Raw genomic sequence first — 26,287 nt, 5'->3', positions numbered from 1 at the left:
GTTTAAATTTGATTAATAACATGTCTCCGCTCATGTGACAGGGGCATTATAGCATTTTAGAAATCTTTATTATTTTGAGAAATGCTCATCTCCCTGAGGCAGCTCTTGTGCCCCAGGGAGATATTCAAGTGTGCACCCCACCCCGCGCTCGCACTCCTGCCTACCGCCCACACAGGCAGCGCTGAGCGCAGCAACTCGTGTTTCATGCTGGGCGGGCCTTAAATTGGCCTGTCAGCGGGAAGTCACAGTCCAGCCCCGATCGCAGGCGGCTTCCCAACTGCCCCTGTCCACCCGACGAGGGTAAAAATCCTCCCCGCGAGAGAGGAAGGAAGAGAAGGGCGGGGTGATAGGGGGAGATGGAGAAAGGGGGTGGGAGGAGGCACATGTTGCGGGTAAACATTGGCATCGACCCATTGCACCGAGTGGTCTGCTGAACACCTTGTAATTGTATAAAATCTGAATAATAGTTTACATAATTAGTGTCTGATAGGTAGATGTCCGTTCACCGAATCAGCCAGCCGAAGACATTCTGTGAATCACAACTGTCTTATTGCGAAGCTATAGCTCAATACAAATACTGCTCATCCCTTCTGAATCCTCTCCCTGTCCACAAGCAAACGCCCTCTGTCCCCAACCCCAGGGAAAAACCCAGCTCGTCAGTACAGGTTTCAATGAGCATCACCTGCTCTCAATCCACTCTGAAGTTTGTCCTGGTTTTTCTCTTAAAGGGAGCTGCGTATCTAACATTGTCAGTTAGGACCTGGTACGCCCTCTTCTACACAGCTGTATCGCCCTCCAATTACAGCCCCCGAACTGGTCAAACGTCATCTGACAAAACCACCTATCTTCACTGTGGGCCGATTACCTTGTACACGTCGTGCGAACCAATGATGGCGTCGAATAAGGTGTAGAGGTCGTTGAGCAGGTCGACCACCTCGATGGGGTCGCTCATGGCTGAGATGGTGGTGAAGCCAACAATGTCGCTGAAGTAGATGGTCACCTGCTCGAAATGCTCAGGCTCTACAGGGACCCCGGTCTTCAGTGCCTGAGCGACGGAGCTGGCGATCAAAAAAGGGACAAGACTTTGCTTAATAATCACACCTCGTCTTTTCAGGGAGAAACAATGATATGCACCATCTTTTTTATTCACTCTTTGGGGTGTAGACATCACTGGGATGGCCAGTATTTATTATCCACCACGTGTAAGTGGGGACAATACTCTCTGTGCCTGTCATTGTTCTAAGAGTAGGGGGTCCCACCCAGGTTAATTGCTCTACTGTTCAGAAGGTGCTGAGGCAGGAGCCTTGGTGAGTCGCTGGAGTGCACCTTATGGATGGGACACACCCCTGCCGCTGTGCCTCGGTGGCGGAGGGGGGGGGCAATGTTGAAGGTGGTGGATGGGGTGTCAGTTAAGTAGGGCTGCTTTGTCTTGGATGGAGTCGAGCTTCTTGAACGTTGTGGGAGCTGCACTCATCCAGAGTAGAGGAGAGTATTCCAATCACACTCCTGACTCGTGCCTCGTAGACGGTGGACAGGCTTTGGAGAGTCAGGAAATGAATCACTCACTGCAGAATTCCCAGCATTAATTTGGGCGTTAGTGACTGTTAGAGAGTGTATGCATTGGCATTATGTCATTTTTTGTTAAACAACTGTAAACAAAGCAGAACAGCCTAACTTAAGAAATATGGGTCAAATAAAATATAAGAATATATGGTAAATAAATCGCCTTTCTGAAATCTCTTCTATTAAATGCTAAAACTTGTAGGAATCTTACATTTTATCTAATCTTTTTTCCCTGACCATTTAACACCCTTGTTCCTAACTCTGCCAAGTTCCAGAGTTGGGGGGGTGAGGTGGGATGGAACAAACCCTCCAGTATCTCGCTCAACGAGCCCAGGGTGTGAGCGTTCATGTCCTGTTTAACCCGAATAAGTTTTTGCCCACTCGCTTAACTTGATCATTGGAGTATGACAGAACCGCTACAGGAGTTCATTCGGCCCATCCTGTCTGCACCAGCTCGCCATAGGAGCAATTTACCCAGAGCCACTCCCATACCTTCTCCTCGTAACCCTGCACATTCTCTCTTTTCAGTTGGGTATCCAACTCCCTTTTGAAAGCCACAATTGAACCTGCCTCCAAAACATCCTCAGGTAGCACATTCTAGACCCTAGCCACTCGCTGCGTGAAAAGGTTTCTCCTCACGTCTCCACTGCTTCTTGTGCCATTTACCTGAAATTTGAGTCCTCTCGCTCTTGATGCTTCCGTCAATGGTAATATTTTTTCCCTATCTACTCTGCCCAGGCCTCACGTAATTTTGTACAGCTCGATCAAATCTCCTTCCTTCTCCACAGAGGACAGTCCCAACTTCTCCAATCTACCTACACTACTGAAGTACAATGTGGGAAAAATGTCAGGTTGTCCAATTTGATGGGGAGAATAGAAAGGCAGATTATTATTTAAATGGAGGGGGACCGGAGAAGGCTGTAGTATGAGGGATCCGGGTGCCCTCATACACAAATAATAAAAATGCGAGCATGCAGGTAGAGAAAGGCAAATGGGATGTTGTCCTTTACTGCAAAGGGGATGGAGTATGAACGTAGGGAGGTCTTGCTACAGCTGCACAGGGCATTGGTGAGACCACACCGACAGTACTGTGTACAGTTTCAGCCTCCATGTTTAAAGGAGGGATATAATGAATTGGAGACAGTTCAGAGAAGGTTCACTCGGCTGATTCTTGGGATGAAGGGGCTGCCTTGTGAGGAAAGGTTGAGAAGGTTGGGCCTATAGGCTTTGGAATTTAGAAGAATGAGAGGTGAACTTATTGAGGCATATAAGATTCTAAGGGGGCTCGACAGGGTTTCTCCTCGTGAAAGAATCTAGGACTAGGGGCACAGTTTCAGGAATAAGGGGTCTCCCCGTTTAAGACGAAAAGAGGAGGAATTTCTTCTCTTAGAGGGCTGTTAGCCTTTGAAACTCTCCTCCCCAGCCATCAGTGGGTCATTGAATATATTCAAGGTTGGGTTAGACAGATTTTTGAGCTACGGGGGCGGAGGGGGGTGTCAAGGGTTATGGGGCAGGGTGGGGGGTGGGGGGGGGTGGCAGCAGGCAAGAAAGTGGAGTTAAGGCCACAATTAGATCAGCCATGATCTTATTCAATGATGGAACAGACTCAAGGGGCTGAATGGTCTACTCCTATTTCTTATGTTCTTATTCCAATCCTGAACTCAAATGCATTGACATGAGGGAGAGAGAGAGAGAGAGAGAGACCTGCATCTTGTTATGACGTGGCAGGTGACATGTGCCAGAAAGACCAAACCCACAAGGGAAACTTGGCCAAGCTATCAAATTTTGCAATTTGGATTTATCATGAGGAGATTTGTGCACTGAATTCAGAAGTAATGAGTCCGCTAACAACTTTAGATATTTTTAAAAATTAAATTAAAACATTTATTGACAGAAGAATTCAAACACAGAGAAAAGATTACAGTTACTTGATATTATAACAAATTCCAAGCTTCCTAATTAAGCTGGCTCTCAACTTCACACACCCGCTAAAGCATCAGCCCAAAATAGATTTTAAATTTAAATAAGCAAATCCAACAAGGTTACCACATGCACCCACTCGACAATGGAATTCCAAAGGCTTTTCCCCAACTTTAATAACCGGACACAGCAAACTTTTGCCAAAACGGCTGGAGGCTTCCCCAAGGCTGTTTTACACACTCCTTTTAGTTCTTACATAGCCCCCCAACACTGCCTTTCATTCCTCTTTATATATGTTTCTCTCTCTTTAATCTGCAAATTCCATTTTTCCATGTCTTTGTAACTTCACCCATAATATAAAAATCTTTCATGTTGCCGATATGGTCAGTAGCTTTTGTGAAAAATAAACATAATAACCTTGCCCTATTTACTTTGTTAGTTGTAAACATTCTACCATCTGTCTGAAACCCAAACAACTCCTTCACTTATCTAAAATTTGCAAATTTCATTCACAACTTATCTGTGGAACCCTCATCCCCCCGGTCCATCTCTATTTCAAAAGTCTGCTTTACACCTAACCCATTTGATCATTTCAACCTTGTAGTCTATCTGACTCTAATTCAATTAAATCAGTCACACAGACAGAACCATCCACACTCACACCCATAAGCCTACATTAATATTATGAAATATATTATAGTTTCATGACAATTTATATAGCACTTTTCATGACCTCAGGACATTCCAAGGCACTTTAGAGCAAATTAATTATTTTTGAAGCGTAGTCGCTGTTGTAATATAGGAAACGCAGCAGCCAATTTGCACACAGCAAGCTCCCACAAACAGCAATGTGATAATCTATAATCTATTTTAGTGATGTTGGTTGAGGGATAAGTACTGGCCCAGGGCACCGGGAGAACTTCCCTTCCCTGTTATCCTTTGAAATAGTGGCCGTGCGTTCTTTTATGACTACCTAAGAGGCAGACTGGACTTCATCTTGAAGTCTCATCTGAAACATGGCACCTCTGGCAGTGCAGCACTCCCTCAGTACTGCACTGGAAGGGGATGTCATCCCAGCTAAACTCACCACCCCACCCTGAGCCTAATTAAGATGTCAGCTCCATTCATGGGAGGAGCCCGACGGAAGGGTTTGCATTTGGCACTCACGGTGGCAACATCTGCGTCAGGAGCTGGTCAGTTTTCTGCTTCTCAATCTCCAGCTCCTCTGTCCTCTCGTTGATCATGTCCTCTAGATTGCTGGAGTACTGCTCCAGCATCCGTAGCATCGAGTCGATAACGTTGGTCTTCTTCCCCTTGTTAATGTTTTTAAACTGCCGGCAGAAGCAAGAAACAAAAGGAAAATCAGCTTTTGAATATTGCAGAAGAGAGGGGCGTGTTGCCAAAGTCTTTGGTCTTGTCCTCATCAGGACAAATACAAGAATGGCAAATTTCAAAGAATCACAAGTTGTTGTAAAACTCATGCGTTTTAAGGTCAATAAAACCATTTTTTTTTTCATTTGTTTACTGAACAGCATTTATTGCCCATCCTTAATGGCACAAGAAGGTGGTGGTGAGCTGCATTCTTGAACTGCTGCAGTCCGTGTGATGTAGGTACACCGTCAGTGCCGTTTCTCTGAAGCGGTTTGGTATAACTGAGTGGGCCATTTCAGAGGGCATCTAAGAGTCAACCACATTGCTGCAGGGTCTGGAGTCAATTGTGGGCCAGACCGGGTCAGGGTGGCAGATTTCCTCCCCCAGTAGTTTCACGATCATTATGAATAATGAGTATTTTATTCCATAAATTCAACTTAAATCCAGTTTCTATGATGGGATTGAGCTCAGGTTTCTGAAGCTTTTTCCTTTATTATTTCTTGGGATGTGGGTGTCGCTGGCAAGGCCAGCATTCCTTGCCCATCCCTAATTGCCCTTGAACTGAATGGTTAGCTAGGTCATTTCAGAGGGCAGTTAAGAGTCAACCACATTGCTGTGGGTCTGGAGTCACATGTAGGCCAGACCGGGTAAGGATGGGTAAAGGATATTAGTGAACCAGGTTTTTATGACAATCAATGAAAGTTTCATGGTCACCATCACTGAAAGCTAGTCCTTAACAATGGGCAAGTTTTCAATTTCATATTTATTAACTGAATTACCCTGGTGGGATTTGAACCCATATTCCCAGAGTATTAGCCTGAGTCTCTGGATTACTGGTCCAGCAACATCATCACTAAGTCACCGTCTCCTCTGGCAGCTGGATTACTGATCCACTAACTTTAGCACAATGCTTCCATCCCATAAATTCAAAAAGTATTGACTGATCCTCACCTCCGAATATGATTAGTAGTTGAAATAAACACCGCACATTTGCATTTAAGTCACTCGGTAATAAAGAACTTAAATGTTACTGAAAAGAGAGAGATGTTGCAGAAGCTTTTTGTCTTGCACTCATCAGGACAAATGCAAGAACGCCAAATTTCAAATGATTAGAACAATTTATCCTACGGTGCGGGGGTGGGGTGTTAAAATTTTCCATTTTTACACAGTCGATGTTGGCACCCCAAAGAGCAAGAAGCAACGCGATAGGGAAAGAGACCACCCCCATGCAGGGGTTAGGGGGTGGGGGGGGGGGGTGGTGGTGTGGGTGGTGTGCTGACCTGGTCAAAGATTTGATTGAAGTTTGGTCGCCTCTCCGGCTGCTCGCTCCAGCATTGTTTCATGATCTGGATGCATTCCAGGGGCGCCAAGTCCACCGAGACGGATGGCCGGCAAAGAGGCGGAGGCTTCTGCACTTTCTTAATGATATCTGCAATGGAATTTGAAAGAATAGTGGAAAACCACCCCAGTGACTGCAAAAGCTTTTATTCAGGGGGCGCAAGGCCTTTGTCTTCCATCGGCAAGACCGGACACTGCGGGGTTGTTCCTACCGACGATTGGGCAGTGCTCAATAACTGATTAGCCCCATTAAAAAAAATCTTAATAACGGCCCCTAACAATGGAAAAGCACCTTACAGTAGATGTGGGTGAGACAACGGAAAATTGGTGAGTGGTTTTAGAGGAGGGGTCCTGCGGCCAGTGACTCCAGACCCACATACGAATACACGAAATAGGAGCAGAAGTAGACCAGTCAGCACTCTGCCACTCAATGAGGTCATGCCTGATGTGTTTGTGTTTCGAGCTCCACCATCCCTACACCTGCTTAACCTTTGATTCCCTTGCCTAACAAAAGAACCTACCTAACTCTGCCTTAAAATATTCAGTGACAACCCCCCCACCGCCCCCCCAACCTCCTCCGTCTCCTGAGTCAGAGAGTTCCAAAGTCGCACAACCCTCAGAGAAAAAATCCTCCTCAGCTCTGTCCTCAAGGAGGCGACCCCTAATTTTAAAACAGTGCCCATTAGTTCTGGACTCACCCCAAGACACAACATCCTTTCCAGGTCTGCCTTCACATCTCATTTGCGGCTCCCAACCTTTCTTGCACTTTCATGGAAAAAGTCTAACAAAAAGTAAGTCAAGAAAAGTTGGAGTCGTGTTTTTATAGTGGGGGATGAAATAAAAACTAATCATTTTGCTGCACTTTACGTTTTCAAGTGATTGTTTTAACAAAAAACAACACCGTGCTCTAAATAAACCTGTTTGTGTGGTACAGCTACATCATACTTACAGATAATGCGTTTGGTTCGAAGAACATGTTTTATGGTTGTGACCGTTATTGTTTCTAATGTAACAACCGATAAATCATTCTGAATGTGCCATTATAAGCGCTTTTTTTTTAATCACGAGGGTCAACAGCTGAAAAGTGGGTCTTAATTGTGGGCATCTTGAGTGAAAGTTTACTTTAAAGACGATTTCACTGACAAAATTATAGATTTAAAATAGGTTTAAAAGTGCGATAATTCAGAGTTAGGATGATTTGAATTTTGCTTTCATTTCTTTTGTTACAGAACTCGAGTATTGCTGAAAAAAAGACACATGTTGTCAAAGCTTTTCTTATCAGGACAATTCAGGACCATTTGAGTCCACTTGCCAAACCATCAGCACTCTCTTCTCATGCAGTATAAATTGTTGTTCCATTTATAATTTAGTATCCTTGCGAATTGTCCTGATGAGGGCAAGACAAAAAGCTTCAACAACGTCTTTTTCAGCAATGCCTATTTTATTTAATTTAATATGCAAATTATGCATTCGTGTAACATTCATGCCACACAAGTGTCAGGCAATGACTATCTCCAATAAGAGAGAAGCTAACCATCACCCCTTGACATTCAATGGCATTACCACCGCTGAATCCTCCACTACCAACATCCTGGGGGTTACTGTTGACCAGAAACTGAACTGGACTAGTCATGTAAATACTGTGGCTATAAGGGCAGGTCAGAGGCTAGGAATTCTGCGGTGAGTAACTCACCTCCTGACTCCCCACAGCCTGTCCACCATCTGCAAGGCACAAGTCAGGAGTGTGAAGCAATACTCTCCACTTGCCTGAATGTGTGCAGCTCCAACAACACTCAAGAAGCTTGACACCATCCAGGACAAAGTAGCCCACTTGACTGGCACCGCATCCACAAACATTCACTCCCTCCACCATCGACGAACAGTGGCAGCACTGCAGGAACTCTCCAAGGCTCGTTAGACACCTTCCAAACCCACAACTGCTACCACCTAGAAGGGCAAGGGCAGCAGATAGATGGGAACACCACCACCTGAAAGTCCCCCTCCAAGCCGCTCACCTTGCTGAGTTGGAACTATATCGGCCATTGCTTCACTGTCACTGGGTCAAAATCCTGGAACTCCTTCTCTAACAGCACTGTGGGTACACATACACCACAGGGACTACAGCAGTTTGTTATGGCGCAGCCGATGGCAAAAGCTGAGCTGCTCAAATCCCAGAGGGAAACTTGAAACTTGTTTTGCACTTTGTATAAATTTCGAGTTGTGTGCCTTGAATTCAGTAGTAATAAGACCACCGAGTCTTATAGGTTTCTTACAAAACTAAATTAAACTGCTATTAATAGAAGAAATGATCTTAACCACATGCATAGATCTACAAATTTCTATTACGATAACTTCTAAATCCCCTAGTTAATCTAACTCCCAGTTACACTTTCATTAAGGCAACAGTAAGATACATAGATTTTAAGATACCCAGGCAAAGAAACATGATACCCTGAACAATCCAATTCAAAATGAGTTTTCTTAACTTCAGTTCTTTGTAGATTGCAGCTTGAGGCTTAAATGTTGGAGACTTTTCACACTTGTTTTAGATCTTAGAATGCTTTCCCTTACACACAGCCTTCTCTCTTTTATACATATTTTCCCCTTTGAATACAAATCCCCATTGTTTCACTATGTCATTGGACTTTCCCTCTCTATTCACAAAAATCTCTCATAGTGCCAATTTTATCAGTAACCTCTGGGAAAAATAACACAGTTTCTTAACTTCACCTGGCTAGGTGATGCATTTCACCCTTCCTTTGAATTCAAGCTAGTCTGGTTTATTTCACAATGCAAATGTTCCCTTTACACATATGTTTACCTACTTAACATTTCAAACTTTGTTTATCTTCTAATACATCAAAGCCTTCAGACCAATTGCCCTTAATTCAATTAAGTCATACACGCATGCACACTTTATTAATCTACTTTACAATAAATCCCCATAACATTGTGAAAGTTATTATGTCTTCCTGACAGGTCCAAGAAGGCAGCAGCTCACCACCACCTTCTCAAGGGCAATTAGGGATGGGCAATAAATGTTGACCAAGCCACATCCTGTAAATGAATTTTTAAAAATTCTACCAGAGACACTTGGCAATTGGTCAAGTGTTTGGATTCGAAACGCCAAGTTTTCATTTTGCAGCTTGCAATGGTTTTTATTTTAGGCATTTATTCTTACAAGGCTCTTCAGCTAAGAAAGGTGCCAAACACTAAATTAGAGGGAGTGCAACAAAAGTTCACTCCACTGCTTCCTGGGATGACGAGATTGTCCTGCGAGGAGAGATTGAGTAGACTAGGCCTATATTCCCGGGAGTTTAGAAGAATGAGGGGCGATCTCATTGAAAAGTATAAAATAACATCACATGCAAATTATATATTCTACCAGACATGTTTGGCAACTGGCCAAGTGCTTGGTTCAGATATGCCGAGCTTTCATCACAATAGTTTCTACATTTGATAAATTTTTTAAAGGCTCCTCCCACCCCTGATCTATTCATCCCACAACTAGCATCACTAAAAAAAAAATGATCTAGTCATGATCACATTGCCATTCATGGGATCTTGCTATGCACAAATGAGGCGCACGACATGGGGGCATAAATTTAATCTGGAGGGAACCAAGTCCAGAGCCGGTGTTAGGCAGATCTTCACAGGGATAGCGAGTAACAGGCAGTCTGACCCCAGGACACACTCCAGAAACTCCCCTGCTCTTCGAATTGATGACCACGGGGTCTTTTCTGCCCACCTAAGGGGGCTCGTGGTTTGGTGCCTCACCCCAATGATGACGTCTCCAGCAGTGCAGCGCTCCCTCAGCACTGCATGGGGGATTGTCAGCTTTGTGCTCACGTCTGTGGAGTGGGACTTGAACCCACAACCTTCTGATGTAGAGGTGAGAGAGAAACAGGGCTACCAACTGAGCACGGGCTATAAAAAGCAAAGCTGGATCTCGATCGCTCCTCCTCTCTGCTCACCTCTGCTAGGAGAGCAGTTTCTATTCACTCTGCATGCTGAGCTATCTTAACCTTGGCGGTCAAATAGGGAAGGTGCAGTTTGATGCAGATTTTTTAAGATGTAGGAATGAAGAGGCAAATTGCTTTCCTCGTCTGTATCTATCCTGCTATCATAAAGTCACTACAGCACCGAAAGGAACCATTTGGCCCATCCATCTCAGTCCATGCCAGCTCTCTGTGGAGCATTTCAGTCAGCCCCATTTCCCCCGCTCTCCCCCTCGTATCCCTGCGAGTTTATATCCCTCGAGTGCCCATCCAATTTCCTTTTGAAATCATTCATCGTCTCCACTTCCACCCCCCTTGTGGGCAGCGAGTTCCAGGTCTTTACCACTCGTTGCATTTTTTAAAAAAGTTCATCCTCACAGTCCTCCCTCATACCCCTTGCCCAAATCCTTAAATCTTGTCCCCCCTAGTACTTGTCCCATCAGCTAATGTGTTTTTTTCCCCAGATTAAGGACACAAGTCTACATTGTCAATACGTTATCCTGGGTGTACCATTAGGAGACAGTTCCAACATGGAGAATGGGGGTGCTCGCACTATCAGCTCCTGCATGATGATGGAGAAGCTGTAGATATCTCCACGAAAAGTCCCCTTCCGCTCCAGGTGAGAGTCTCGGAGAAGTTCTGGTGCCGTCCAAAGCTGATCTAATGGCACAAAAAGCAGGAATTAGAGCAGAGTGGTAAATTCCCATTGAAAAAAAACCTTCATTTGCAAATGCAGAATTCTCTGAGCAATCATTTTTACACAGGTCAGTTAATTTTTAATGTGGTGCCCCTGTGTGTGAATAGGCCACAGGGGAGTGTAACAAGAATGTGTCAAACACATCAATGCAAAGCTGCCAATCTGAATGCCTGCTCTTAAAAAGCACAGAGGAAAACATCAGTGACATAGTGCTTAACACACTTGCATCCAATTCCTGCTGTCGGCTGTGGTTCAGTGGTACCCCTCCTGCCTCTAAGCCAGAAGGTTGCAGGTTCAAGTCCCACTCTAGAGGCTTGAGCACACAATCCAGACCAACACTCCCAGTGAGGGTCCCAACTTTTGGATGAGATGATAAACTCTGTCTACCCTCTCAGGTGAACTTAAAAGTTCCCATGGCCACCATTTTGAAGAAGAACAGCAGGTGGGGGAGGGGTCCCCCCCCCTCCCCCCAGTGTCATGGTCAATATTGTTCTCTCAATCCACATCACTATAACGGATTATCTGGTCAGTGTCTCACTGCTGTTTGTGGGAGCTTGCTGTGTGTAAATTGACTCCAGCGTTTCCTACATTACAACAGCGACTACACTTCAAAAAGTACTTCATTGGCTGTAAAGAGCTTGGTGGTCTCTGAGAGGGCAAGACAACCCCACCCCCAGCAACCACACGACCCTCGTGACCATCCCAAGAATGAAACAAACCCAGATTTTTTTCACTTGGGGAACTATGTTCAGAAGTTCCGAGGAGGATACAAAGAGTGCAAAGGGTTACGGATAGGTTAAGTGAGTGGGAAAAAATTTGGCAGATGGAATACAATGTAGGAAAATGTGAGGTTATCCACTTTGGCAGGAAGAATAGAAAAACAGCATATTATTTAAATGGAGAGAGAGAGACTGCAGAACGCTGCAGTACAGAGGGATCTGGGTGTCTTGGTACACAAATCACAAAACGTCAGTATGCAGATACAGCAAGTGATTAGGAGGGCGAACAGGATGTTGGCCTTTATTGTAAGGGGGATGGAATATTAAAGTAGGGAAGTCCTGCTACAGTGGTAAAGGGAATTGGCGAGACCACACCTGGAGTCAAGTGTACAGTTTTGATTTCCTTTCCCCAGGAGGGACGTACTTGCATTGGAGGCAGTTCAGAGAAGGTTCACTCGGCCAATTCCTGGGATGAAGAATTTGTCTTATGAGGAAAGGTTGAGCAGGTTGGTCCCATGCTCATTGGAGTTCAGAAAAATGAGAGGCAATTTTATTGAAACATAAAAGATTCTGAGGGGGCTCAACAGGGTAGATGCTTCCCCATGGGGGCAATCTCAAACCAGGCTGCACAGTTTAAAAATAAGGGATCTCCCCATTTAAGACGGAGATGTGGAAGAGTTTCTTCTCTCAGAGGGTCGTTAGTCTGTAGAATTCTCTTCCCCAGTGAGCAGTAGAGGCCGGGTCATTGAATACATTCAAGGTTGAGTTAGATGGATACAGGGAGTCAAGGGTTATATGCAACAGGCAGGAACATGAAGTTAAGGCCTCAGTCAGATCAGCCCTGATCTTATTGAATGGTGGATGAGGCCCGAGGGGCTGAGTGGCCTACTCCAGCTCCTACTACTTATGCTATGTTCTTAAAACCCGCCCTGGTTAATTTGGAAAAAGTTACCTTTCTGTGACTAAGGCCACCAGGAAAATACTGTAGTAAATTTGGCTCTCGGCCAACATTAAGTTGACAAGCCAAGGTATCACACGGTGAACAGGGTCAATAGCAGCTTGCGTTTTACCTTTTGAGTTTGGCTCCATCCGTGTAACCTTTTGAACCTCCAGTAACTCATTATAACCATAATCCGTCACCTTTAACACAAATCTTCCATCCACCACACAGTTCCTGGATTTCAAACGCCCGTGAACCAGGTTTCGGAGGTGCAGGAATTTCATGCCCTGTGAAACGGAGCAGATTAGCATGAATCCCAAAGCATTCCGACTGCTGTTTCAAACCTTACGCCCCCGTCAGGCTGCTACGGAGGTGATCGGCATGCATTGCTTTACCACACAACTGCAGAGAGCCTAGGGCTCGCATAGATCAGGCAACCCGCAACTCCCAGCCCACATCCAAGTTCTTAATACTCCCAACTTGCAGCTCCCAAATATCTCCAGTTGGATCGCATCAATATGCAAAAAGAAGCCTAAAATATGGAAAAGACTTGCATTTATATAGCGCCTTCCATAACCACTGAGGTCTCAAAGTACTGCACAGCCAAATGAAGTACTTTTTCTTTTGAAGTGGGGTCACTGTTCTACTGCAGGAAACATGACATGTAACTTACACTCAGCAAACTCCAACTCCAAACAAACAGCAATGTGATAATGGCCTGATTATCCGTTTCTTCCTGATGTTGACTGAGGGATAAATGTTGGCCAGGACACTGGGGAGAGCTTCCCCTGCTTCTTCCCCTTTCGCGTCCACCTGAGCTGGCAGGCAGGGCCCTCGGCTTGACGGCTCATCTGAAAGGCAGTACCGCCGACAGTGCTGCCCTCCCTCAGCGCTGCACTGGAGGGTCAGCCGTGATTTTTTTGCGCTCGGGCCCTGGAGTGGGACTTGAACCTGGAGTCTTGTGATTAAGAGGGGAGGAGTGTGCTACAAACAGAGTCACGGATAAGTCAGGAAAAATAAGAACCATATTTTTATGGTGGGGTGGGGAGGGAAAAAAAATCATTTATGCTTACATTTTCAAATGACTATTTTAAAATAAACACAATGCTCTAAATGAACCCGTCCCAGTGTGGTTGCTGCATCATGTTCATTGACAAAACCTTTGATTCAAGGAATAGATTTGATGGCTGAGACCATTACTGTTTTTCATGTAACTGAACCGAGAAGGCATTCTGACCACTACTTTTATTCATTCACGGGGATGTGGGCTTCACTGGCTGGGCCCAACATTTACTGCCCATCCCTAATTGCCCCTTGAGAAGGTGGCGGTGAACTGCTGGCTTCTTAGCCGCTGCAGTCCGTGCGGTGTAGGTACACCCACCGTGCTGTTAGGGAGGGAGTTCCAGGATCCTGACCATTATAAGCAAATTTTCTTATCACGAGAATCAATCAATGGCTGGAAGTAAGGCCTTAACTGACAAAACTGTTCAGAGTTAGGTCCATTTTAATTTTGTTTTGATACACAGATTCAATACCTAGGTTTTGTTTGTTTTAATAATTCTAGCAGAGACACTTGCCCATCGGTCAAGCATTTGTTTTAGGATCGCCAAATTTTCACGATGCAGTTTACCGTGGTTTTGATTTTAGGCTAACTTTTGGGGTTTTTTTTAAAACAAGGTTCTTAAGGTGAGAAAAGATGCCAACCTCTAACCTAGAGTGGGGGGGTGTGGGGGGTGCAATGAAGGTTTGCTTGACTGGCTCCTGTGAGGGGAGGTTGGATAGAACAGGGCCCGGATTTTCCAGTTCCACCGCGGGAGATCCAGCAGCTCGGCCGAAGTCCGCGGACTTTTGGCGGGACCGAGCGATCCCGGTGTGGGCGGGGCCAGAAGATCCTGCCCTAGGCCTTTATTCCCCGGAATTTAGAGAATGAGAGTCAATGCACGTCGAAGGATATAAATTTCTCAAGGGGTTCGACAGGGAAGGTGCGGAGAAAATGAGGAGGGCCTTCCGGTCGGCGAGCGGGGGCGGGCCCCGCTCGCCGACGCGTAAAATGGCACAGGGCAGAACTCCCGACGTCATCCCACATCATTCCCATTTTCAGGTCAGCGGGGGCGCAGCCGAGTCAGCGACCTGTCAACGGCCAATTGAGGACATTGAGAAACTAATTAAAATCATTAATGGATCTGCCCGTCCAACCTTAAGGTCAGCGGGCAGGCCGGGAGCGCTGGCGGGCTTCAGAGAAAGCATCAAACCCTCATCCACAGGTGGGACGAGGTTTCATGAGTACTTAAATTTTTAATGAAGGTTTCAGTAAAAGTTATGGACACGTCCCAACTCATGTGGCAGTGTCACGTGAGGGGACATGTCAGGGAAATTTTTCTACCTTTTGTATGACAATTTTTAATTCGGAGCCAAACTCCCTGAGGCAGCACTTAGCCTCAGGGAGATCAGCATGTTCTCTAGCACGCACTCCCTGCTGAGGGAATCCCCCCTCACCACCCGCACAGGGAGCGCATAGCACTTCCTGGCAGACATCACGCTGGGCGGGCTTTAATTGGCCCGCCCATGTAAAATGGCTGCACGCCCCAATTGGAGGCGCACCTGCTTCCACACTTCCCTCCCCCCCCAACAGGGGGAAACTTGTTCCCAAAGTTTCCTTTGGCTGGGGACATGGGGTCACAGTCTCAGAATAAGGGATCAGCCTCTTAGAAATGTGCTGAGAAGCAATTTCTTCACTCGTGAATCTTTGGAATTCAGGGAGCTGTGAATGTTCAGTCACTGAGTAAATTCAAGGTGGAGGTCAATAGGTTTTTTAGACTCTGAGGGAGCTGAGGGATGGCGGATAGTGCTGGAAGGTGGAGTTGAGGTAGGCGATCAGCCATGATCTTGCTGAAGGCTACAGCAGCCTCAAAGGGTCCAATGGCCCACTCCTGCTCTAACTTCTTATGTTCCATGGAACTTGCAGAAGAACAGGCCATTCGGCCCAACTGGTCCATGCTGACATTTATCTCCTACATGAACCTTCTTCCTCCCTATTTCATCCAACCCTAGTAACCGATCTTTTCTCTACAAGTGCTGAATAATGAGCCTGAATTAGCCAACTTTCTCAACAGGTATGGGGTCACCTAGCCAAACAGTAGCCCTAACATGATTGAAATCAACATTAGGCTTGCAGAGGGAAAGGTGAGTCAAGAATTAAGGTTTTAAATTTAGACAAAGCAGGTTTTGGCAGGACAAGTTGATCAATGTAGGCAGAATTCCTAACTGATAGAAGGCGTGCGTGTATAATGGGTAAAAGCAAAATGCTGCGGATGCTGGAAATCCAAAACAAAAACAAAAATTGCCGGAAAAACTCAGCAGGTCTGACAGCACCTGTGGAGAGGAAGACAGAGGTAATGTTTCGAGTCCGTATGGGCTCTTCATCAGGAACGTTAGCGCTGTCTTCCACTCCACAGATGCTGTCAGGCTGAGTTTTTCCGACAATTTTTGCTTTTGTTGTGTGAACAATGGGAGCTGTTTGGTAGAATGAAAGGTGGACACCAAAATGGCAAGAAGTGTACTTAAGCAACAGCTTAAAAGCGAGAGTCCAGGAAGCAACAATTATAAGATCCAAGTTCTAAAGATAGGATAAAGTGGTGCAAAATCTACAACTCTGATAGTGAGGTGACTGAGAAGGCCGAGGCTTACAGAGTTACACAAGGTGGAATAGAAAAGCTCAATCTGTAAAAACGGTCCTGATTTTAACTCCAGCCATGATTCAGGCAGGTAGGTAGCATGTTTAGGCTAGTTTAACTCGTTATCTTTGCCATCAATTCACTTTCTGGCTGGATGGTATGTTAACGTACATTTTAACAGCCAACATTTCACTATATCTACTGTAGGCTGATTGCCAAAAATACAATCTTAGAATGGTTCCAGCACAGGAGGTGGCCATTCGGCCTGCTGTGTCCATGATGGCTCTCTGCAAAAGCAACTTAGTTGGTCCCACTTCCCCTGCCCTTTTCCCGCAGCCCTGCAAATTCTCTTCTCTTCAGATAAAGAACCAATTCACTTTTGAAATCCACGATTGAATCGGCCTCCACCACACTGTCAAGCAGCGCATTCCAGATCCTAAACAATTTTTAAAAAACAGAGACATGTTGCCGAAGTTTTTCATCTTGCACTCATCAGGGAAAAGGCAAGAATGCCAACTTTCAAACGCTCACAACAATTTATACCTTGGGGAAAAGGGTGCTGATTCAAGCCAACTCTGATTGACCGTGGTGTCGCCATGGAGAAAGAAATGGGGAATTATAGGCTCCCCAAGCTCCCTATTAATTCAAAAAAAGGTGCAAGGCTTGAACATATTCTTTTTGTTTGCAGAGTACAGGCCCCTGCGTATGAATGGATGTTGCTTCTAGCAAGTATAAATGAGCCAAGTTACGAGTTCAACACAAAAACAAAAATAAAAATACCTGGAAAAACTCAGCAGGTCTGACAACATCCGCAGAGAGGAATACAGTTAACGTTTCGAGTCCGTATGACTCTTCAACAGAACTAAGGAAAAATAGAAGAGAGGTGAAATATAAGCTGGTTTAAGGAGGGGTGGTTCATGGTTCTGGGAGGGAGAGGAAGGTGTGAGGGCGGATGCGCGGGAGATGGGCTGGACATGGTTGAGGGCCCTGTCAACCACTGTGGGTGGAAAATCTCGGTTAAGGAAGAAGGAAGACATGTCAGAGGAACTGTTTTTGAAAGTGGCATCATCAGAACAGATGCGACGGAGGCGAAGGAAGTTACGAGCTCGACTGATTATCTTCCATTGCTGTTAGTGTAGCTATTAGAGTGCTCAGAATTGTTCAGCAAGTGTTGTCCAATTGCATAATCACATCTAACAGTGGGCGTTTTGTTCTGGCTTTTGCAAGTGCAGACAGGTTAAAGGTTTTCATCTTGTCACCTTTGCCCCTTCTCCCATTTACTTTAAATATGTGTACCCTGGTTCCCGACATTTCCACCAGTAGGAACAGTTTTTCTCTCTCACTCTACTTTTTCCAGACTTCTCGTGATTTTGAACACATCTCTTCAAATTTCCTCTCACCCTAAACATCCCTTTAAAGGGATCTTTCACTCAGCGGAGAGACTCTCACTGAGCAGACGTTCTAAAGGCCGTTCACCTTAATCAGGTCGAGGAGGAGGGAAGATTTGAACATCCAGTCAAGTTTCATGTCCTCTTTTGCGATGAGGTCCTCCAGGCTCCCCCTGGAGCAATGCTCAGTGACAATTGCGAGGATGCCGCAGTCATGGAAAAGCCCCAGGAACGTATTCACATTTTCATGCCTCATTTCCCGGATCTGGAATGATCATTTATGTCTCTTGTTACATAGAATTCACATCACAGGGACAAGCAATTCAACCCAAATGGTGTTTACGCTCCACACAACCCTCCACTTCATCTCACCCCAGCAACATATTCCTTTCTCCCTCGTGTGTTTATCCAGCTTCCCCTTAAATTTATCTGTACTATTCACCTCAACCATTCTCTGCAGTAGCGAGTTCCACATTCTCACCACTCCCTGGGTAAAGAAGTTTATCCTGAATTCCCCAGATGGATTTATTAATGACTATCTTATATTTATGGCCCCTTAGTTTGGGAATCTCTCAAGTGGAAACATCTTCACAACGTCTAACCAATCGCAATTTTAAAGACTTGCATCAGGTCCTCTCTTTTCCGAGAGGAAAGAGCACTAACCTATTCAGATATTCCTGATAAATATAGCTGAAAAGGGAGACGTGCTGCTGAAGCTTTCCATCTTGCACTCAACAGGACTAACACAAGAATGCAAAATTTCAAAGATTCACACTTAACTTATACGACAGGAGAAATGGGTGCTGATTGGTTGGCAAGTCGATTCTGATTGGCCAAGGCATCACCATGGATAAAGCAACAGGGAGCTATAGGCTCCTGGGTAATTCTAAAAGGCTTGAACATATTCCCTTTATTTGCAGAGGAACCTATGTATGAACGCATGTCACTTCTAGCAAGTGTAAATAAGCCATGTTACAAGCTTGACTGATTACTTTAAATGAATTGTTAACATAGCTATTAGCACACTCAGGATTGTTCAGCAAGTGTTGTCCAATCACAGAAGCGCATCTAACAGTGGACATGTGTTTTGGGTTTTGCAAGCGCGGGCTTGTTGAGTATGGTCTGTACTCTGCTTATTCTGAATGACCGAAAGGACGTGCTGTTTGATTCGATCAGCCAATCGCTGGGATGGACGGCCTTTGTGCCCTGGCTTCACACTGGCACTGAAATTCATACACGGCGTCGGTCAATTGTGGGGTAGGCAGAATGTTTTTTTGGACTGACAGCAGCTTTGACAACACGTCTCTCTTTTCAGAAGTATTCAAGTTTCTGTGTTACCAAGTGACTGTTTAATAGATAATAACCTCTCAGTTCTGGTACCATCATTGTAATTTTTTTTTTTGCGCTATGTCCTTTTCACAATATAGAGGTGGAACTGGACACAGTATTCCAAGTGTGACCGAACCAAGTTTCTAGACACGATTATCATCACTTTTCTGCTTTTCAAGTCCATCCCTGTGGAAATGAATCCCAGTGCTTTGTTTACTTTTTTTAATGGCCTTTATGATCAGTGTTACAACTTCTGGTGATTTAGTGTATCTGTAACCCCCTCCCACGACTCCCCTGCCCAACCAGATTCCTCTGTTCTCTTTACCCATTCAAATTTCTATTTTCCAAAGAGTGCGAGGCATCCTTATTCTTCCTACCAAAGCGAAACAACAACTTGCACTTATACGGCACCTTTAACACAATAAAATGTCCCAAGGGGCACTTTAGAGGAGCATTATAAACCACCGAGCCATTCAAGAAGATATTAGGGCAAGTGACCAAAAGCTTGGTCAAAGGGATAGATTTTAAGGAGCTTCTTAAAAGGAGAAGAGGGAGGCGGAGAGATTTAGGGAGGGAATCCCAGAGCTTAGGGTCCCAGGCAGCTGAAGGCACGGCCGCCAATGGTGGAGTGGTTAAAATTGGGGGCTGTGCAAGAGTCAGAACTGGAGGAGGGCGGAGATGTCCGGGAGTTGTAGGGCTGGAGGAGATTACGGAGATAGGGAGGGTCGAGGCCCATGGGAGCATTTGAAAAGTTGAAAGATGAGAATTGTTAAAATGAGGCGTTGTTTAACAGGGAATCAGCATCAGGTCAACACATGCATGTCGGTGGGGAGGTGCTGGGTAAATACCTCCTGCTTATCTAAAATCATTTGCCAATTACACTCACATTCTCCATTTATTCTGTTGCAGTCTTCCCTGTATTAACCCCGTCACCACAACCTATGTGGTGTTACCCACAAATCCGGAAATTGTATTTTCCCGTTCAGTCCATTATCCCCTTAAAGATTGATAATAATTTCTTTTTTCTTTTTTAAAATGAATAGTTTGTATTTTTTGCCTAAAGTCTATGGGGCTGATAAGTTAATCCAACATCACCCTGCCCTGAATAGGTTACCAAGGTTCTAGATTCACTCCTTCATCGATGCTTAACTATCTGATCTCAGTCACGAGTCTGTTGTTGAGTGAAGGTGGAGGAACGCACACACCGACGGTTTAGAGGTGGAGTAAGGAACAAGGTGCTGATGGAAGGGGAGATACGCAAAGGTAGTATCAACTCAAAGGTTGAAGATAGGAGTTGGAGGGACAAATGCAATAAAGGGCTGAGAGAGATTAAGGGATTGGAGATGGAGGGAGAGAGACACTGAGGGATTGGAGATTGAGGAAAAGAGACACAGGGATTGGAGATGGAGGGAGATGGACTGAGGGGTTGGAGGTGCAGGGAGAGAGAGACACTGAGGGAATGGAGGTGCAGGGAGAGAGACCCATAGATTGGAGATGGAGGGAGAGAGACACTGAGGGATTGGAGATGGAGGGAGAGAGACACTGAGGGATTGGAGATGCAGGGAGGGAGATGAGGGATTGGAGGTGGAGGGAGGGAGGCTGAGGGATTGGAGATGGAGGGAGAGACACGGCAGGATGGGAGATGGAGAAAGAGAGACACTAAGGAATTGGAGATGCAGGGAGGGAGATGAGTGATTGGAGATGCAGGGAGGGAGACACTGAGGGATTGGAGATGGAGGGAGGGAGACACTGTGGGATTGGAGACAGCTGCACAAACACACTGATGTTCTCCATTCAGGCAGATAACATTGTTGATGAGCTTTGCCAAAACTGCAGAGAGTAAGTGGAAATTTTCCACTCCTGGTTCTAAAACGTTTGATTTACCACAGGAATCGAAGAAAGGTTAGAATAACTCACCCTAGAGAACACAGATTTGGTCGAGGGTTTGATCTCAGTAAAGCATCCACTCATTATCTTCTTCAGCCAAACCCAGTCCCCCTGTACGAGTGAGATCACAGATTATATCAAGCATTAAAGTCAGAAAATAACACAGCCTTTTGGCCCATTGTGCCTGCGCCAGCTCTTTGAAGGAGCTATCCGATTAGTCCCACTCACTACAGCCCTGCAAGTATTTCCTTTTCAAATATATCTGATTCTATTTTGCCAATGATGCCATATGTATGACCTTAGACCTGCCATCCACATTCACCCCAACAAGTGTTTAATAGACACCTAGCAAAACAGAAAGTCATCCCAATTAGCTTGTTGTGTCCTTGCCTTCCTACCATTTGACCTCTATCTTAAATCTCTTCATTTGCACTTTGCATAGGCAAACCTATTACTCCAACCAATATAACTTACAAGCTAAGAGTGGTTTTGGGAATGTCCAGGATAACTCAAGGGTAGCGATATGCCCTTCTGAGGCAAAATTGCTATTGGATCGTGTGTATAACTCAAAACGAGTATTCTTCATGCAAAACCCTTTTTTGTATAACAGGCTAATTTTCTAATCAGATTTATTTACACATATGATTACACTGGCTAGTAAATAGTATTAAAAGTTGTCAAGCGGCCAACAAATAAATCATCCATAATATCTCTTTGCATTCCATTTAAATTATAGATCACCTATTGCTTGGGAGCACAAGCTAGAATTGTTGCAGCCTTCTGCAAAATTATGAAAGTGCTAGTTTAAAGCAAGTTGAGTGCATTCCTGGGTATCTTTGCTCCCGCATTTGAGACAGAATCAGCTGTCATTCTAAAGCTTTGAGACACAGCATGGCTTGTGTTACGAAATATCGGAGGTGGCATTACCTTTTAAGCTGTGAGTAAAGTCGAATGTAAAAAGCTGTTTTTGTTCCAGCCACATAAGAAATGCAAGAACATTAGAAATAGGAGCTGGACTAGGCCACTCAGGCCTTCGAGTCTGCTCCACCATTTAATAAGATCATGGATGATCTTCCACCACTTTCTCACTCTGTCCCATTTTACTCGATTCTCTTAAGAGTCCAAAGATCTATCGATCTAGGTCTCTAATGTACTCAATGACTGAGCACCCACAGCTTCCTACGGTAGAGAATTCCAAAGATTCTCAATCGTCTGACTTTGGAAATTTCTCCTCATCTCAGTCCTCAATAGCCAACCCCTCATTCTGAGACTGTAGCCCCCTAGTTTGATTCTCCAGTCAGGATGCCATCAGTCCTGATCATTGTCCATTGTCAAGCCCTCTCATAATTTTTTATGTTTCATTCAATGAGATCACCTCATATTCTTCTTAACTCCAGAGAATATAGGCTCTTTCTACTCGGTCTCTCCTGATACTACAACACACTCATCCCAGGGATCAATCTAATGAACCTTCTTTGCACCCTCCTCTAAGGCAACACGCATCCTTCCTTAGTTAAGTTCTCCCCAACTCAGCTGGACTAGAATGGTTGGTGCGGGAATGAAAGAAGTTACATTTATGTAGCACCTTTCATGACCTCAGGATGCCCCAAGCACTTCACAGTGAAGGCAGCCTGTTTTTTGAAGTGTAGTCACAGTTGTAATGCAAAAAAAAAAATGATTATTTATTTTTCTTACTGATTCATCCTAGGGACGAGACCGTTGCTGGCAAAGTCAGCATTTATTGCCTATACCTAGTTGCCCTTGAGAAGGTGGTGGTGAGCAGCCCTCTTGAACCGCTGCAGTCCATGCGGTGTAGGTACACCCACCGTGCTGTAGTTGTTTGATACAACTGAGTGGCCATTTCAGAGGGCAGTTGAGAATCAACTCACATTGCTGTGGGTCTGGAGTCCCATGTAGGCCAGACCGGGTAAAGAGGACAGATTTCCTCGCCAGATGTGTCTTTACGACAATCTGGTCGTTCCGTGATAATTAGAAGTGAGGCTAGCATTTTATTCCAGATTTATTAATTAATTGACTTTAAACTCCCCCCCAGCTGCTGTGGTGGGATTTGAACCCTCGTCGCTGGAGGCTCTGGATCACTGGTCCAGCAACATTACCACTATGCCGTGTAAATTGGAGAATTACTCAAAAAGTTATAGCAAGTAATGCCACTTGCTTAAAATTGATGCGCTGCACACCCGAGAGAGGAGGGGGGGGAAGTTACCTCATATATGGCCACATTACTGGTTTCTGGAGTAGCGGCTGTGAGGCTTTTCCCCGACATAGAATGCTTGAGGGTCTTTGTGCTTTTCAAGTCCGAGACGCTTCTCCCTAAAACAGACGTTTCATTCTCACCGTTCAGCCTCTGAAAGCGGACATCAGCACAATAACATAAGATTTCCTAAGAACAGGGTAAGGCCTTTCGCCCAGTGGGCCTGCCCTTTATGCTGTACCGACCCCAATTGACCTGCCTGTCTGCCGACACATCACTTAATCCTTTGGTGGCACGGCGCACTGTGAGGAGGGTAGTGTTAGACTTCAAGGGGATGCAGGCAGTCTTGCGGAGTGGACAGAAGCGTGGCAGATGAAATTTAATGCAGGGGAGTGTGAAGTGATACATTGTGGTAGGAAGAACGAGGGGAGGCAATGCAAAATAAAAGGTACAATCCTAAAGTGGGTGCAGGAGCAGAGGGACCTGGGGATATGTGTACACAAATCATTGAAGGTGGCAGGGCAGGCAGAGGAGGGGGCTATTAAGGCATACGGGACCCTGGGCTTTATAAATAGAGGCATGGAGCTCAGAAGCAGAGAAGTTACAGTGAACCTTTATAAAACACTGGTTCGGCCTCAGCAGGAGCACTGTGTCCAATTCTGGGCACTGCACTTCAGGAAGGACGTGAAGGCATTGGAGGGGGTGCAAAGAAGATTGACAAGAATGGTTCACTTCAAGTCCGAGACGCTTCTCCCTAAAACAGACGTTTCATTCTCACCGTTCAGCCTCTGAAAGCGGACATCAGCACAATAACATAAGAATGTTACGTCCGTTGTGGTCAGACAGATTGTTCTGGACATGTTTATAACAGAGGAAGTTGAATGTTTGAAGAAATGTTAACAGAGACCTGTTCAGCCAAAGAGGAACAGAGTAGGATAAATTACATGGGAAGCTCTTTGAAGTTACAACAAGTTCTCGGATATTTCAATGAGTCACGCAATCATAGAATGGTTACAGCAAAGAAGGAGGCTTCTGTTACATGGATAGGCTGGAAGCTGAGGTTCTCTTCAGAGAAGGGAAGGCTGAGAGGAGATTTGCAGGGGACGGGGGTGGCGGGGTGGGGGGGGAGGAGTGAGTCGGCGGGGGCGGGTGTTCAAAATCACAAGGGGTCTGGACAGTGTAGATAGGGAGAAACTGTTCCCATTGGCGGAAAGGCTGAGAACCAGAGGGCATTGATTTAAGACGAATGGCAAAAGGAGCAGAGGCAGCAAGAGGGGAAACTTTTATACGCAGCGAGTGGTTAGGATCTGGAATGCGCTGCCTGAGAATGTGGTGGAGGCAGATTCAATTATGGCTTTCGAAAGGGCATTGGATAATTATCTGAAGAGAAGATTTGTAAGGCTACTGGGAAAGGGCAGGGAATGAGTTAAGTTGCACCTTCAGAGGGCTGGCAGGGACATGATGGGCCGAACTGCCTCCTTCTTTGCTGTAACCATTCTATGAATGCGTGACTCATTGAAATATCCGAGAACTTGTTGTAACTGCAAAGAGCTTCCCATGTAATTTATCCCACTCTGTTCCTCCTTGGCTGAACAGGTCTCTGCTAACATTCCTTCAAACGTTCAACTTCCTCTGTTATAAACATGTCCAGAACAATCTGTCTGACCACAACGGACGTAAATTGATTGCAATGTCCACCCTTAAAGCTGCCTAGTCCAGCCACCCATAAAACCTGGTCCAGGATTAGAGTTGGTCATAAGATCAGATAGGTGCAGGGGTAGACCATCGGGCCCCTCGATCTCAGATGCAAAGGTAATCGCCGACCAAGCATCCACAGCTCTCTGGAGTAGAGAATTCCAAAGATTCACAACCTTCTAGATGAAGAAATTTCTCAATTCAGTCTTAAATAGCCAATCCCTTACAGTGAGACTGTGCCCTAGAGTCCCTCACGAGGGGAAGCATCCTCACAGCATCTACTGGTCAAGCCCCCTCTGATGTTTCAGTGTAGTCACTTCTGGTTCTTCTGAACCCCACAGAGTATGGGCCTACTCTACTCAACCTCTCCTTAGAGGACAATTCCCTCCGTATCGGTCAGTTGAACCTCTGCTGCACCCTTCTAAGACAAGAACATTTTTCTCAAGGTACAGAAATCAAACTGCCCGCAGTACTCCAGCTGTGGTCTTACCAAAGTCTTGTCCTGTTGCAGTAACCTTTCCTCAGCACAAAGTGACTTCTACTCCCTCCGAAGTTCCAATGGACCCAACAATTCCCTGTTCACACTTGTGGGTGTTCCTAATTATTTTCGCACTTACTCCCACCGTTACAATAAGGCCAATCACCTGCCATAGACCCTCATGGTGTAGATACTGTTACAGCCACAGCAGATGTTATTGCTGAGCAAGCCAAGCCTCAGAGTGAAGTCTGTCTCACCGATCATAAACCTCTTTTTTATATTGTGAAAATGAGGAGGTAGAGCTACTGATCTCAAAAGCATAAAACTCCAGTAGCACCTTTAAAATTTTAAAAATTAAAGATTTATTTAAAAAAAATTAAGCACACAAGATAAAAGTTACACAGTTAAAATAGTCTCACAGAACAACACCCAAATAAAACATGCTTGGTCAAAATTAAACTACCTTTCTAGCAACAGTGCCTTAGAGACTTTTAAACATAAAAATCCAGTAATATTACCCAAATCAAGGAATTGCTGTCGCTTTTACAAAGGTACACCTCACAACTTCTCAAACACTTCAACACTGATGTGGAATTCCAAAAGGAGGTTCAGAAACAAACTGTTCCCTAAAACAAAGCCTTTCCTGGCTTAGTACTGAGTTGCTTTCTTCAGTTTAAATCTTTCACAGCTTTTCAGCACTCCAGCACACAGAAGCTGTCTTCAGTGGGCATCTTTCCTCACCCCCACAGCAACTCTCTGCAGTTAAACAACCCTTTCCTTGAATATCTTTGACCCTTTCCATCCCAGGTTCCATTGTCCTCAAACACCTCTTTGAAACTCAACTTCTCCGAATATAAAAACCTTTCATGCTTTCTATTTCACCTCTATTTCCGGGCCACAACATTTAATATACCTTCCTCTGTTTGCTCAAGGAACCCTGTAAGATGGAAATTTCCCTGTCACCTCTGAATTCCCTTCTGAAGTTCAACAGCTGAAAACTAATTTCCCCACTGATCTCACATTGCAACTTTCAGATCCAACCTCTTAAATCATAGCTCAAATCCACCATAACCTCTCA

General features: G+C 45.1%; 1 protein-coding gene across 1 annotated transcript in view; it reads right to left on the bottom strand.

The window, feature by feature from the left end:
* The window catches only part of LOC121272235 (retinal guanylyl cyclase 2-like), a 70,179-nt gene that overhangs the window by 14,530 nt on the left and 29,362 nt on the right, over positions 1-26,287 (bottom strand). Inside the window, exons 9-16 of the mRNA XM_041178762.1 lie at positions 23,049-23,189; positions 20,855-20,935; positions 17,697-17,873; positions 12,677-12,833; positions 10,701-10,850; positions 6,135-6,283; positions 4,651-4,814; positions 866-1,058 (exon numbers count right to left, since the gene is read on the bottom strand). Coding sequence (XP_041034696.1) covers positions 866-1,058; positions 4,651-4,814; positions 6,135-6,283; positions 10,701-10,850; positions 12,677-12,833; positions 17,697-17,873; positions 20,855-20,935; positions 23,049-23,189 — 1,212 coding nt within the window. The remainder of the gene's footprint in view (positions 1-865; positions 1,059-4,650; positions 4,815-6,134; positions 6,284-10,700; positions 10,851-12,676; positions 12,834-17,696; positions 17,874-20,854; positions 20,936-23,048; positions 23,190-26,287) is intronic.

This window comes from Carcharodon carcharias, chromosome 33 (genome assembly GCF_017639515.1).
Source record: "Carcharodon carcharias isolate sCarCar2 chromosome 33, sCarCar2.pri, whole genome shotgun sequence".
Classification (NCBI taxonomy): domain Eukaryota; kingdom Metazoa; phylum Chordata; class Chondrichthyes; order Lamniformes; family Lamnidae; genus Carcharodon; species Carcharodon carcharias.
The sequence above is the reverse complement of the archived record's forward strand: the minus strand, read 5'-3'. Positions and strand labels throughout refer to the sequence as shown.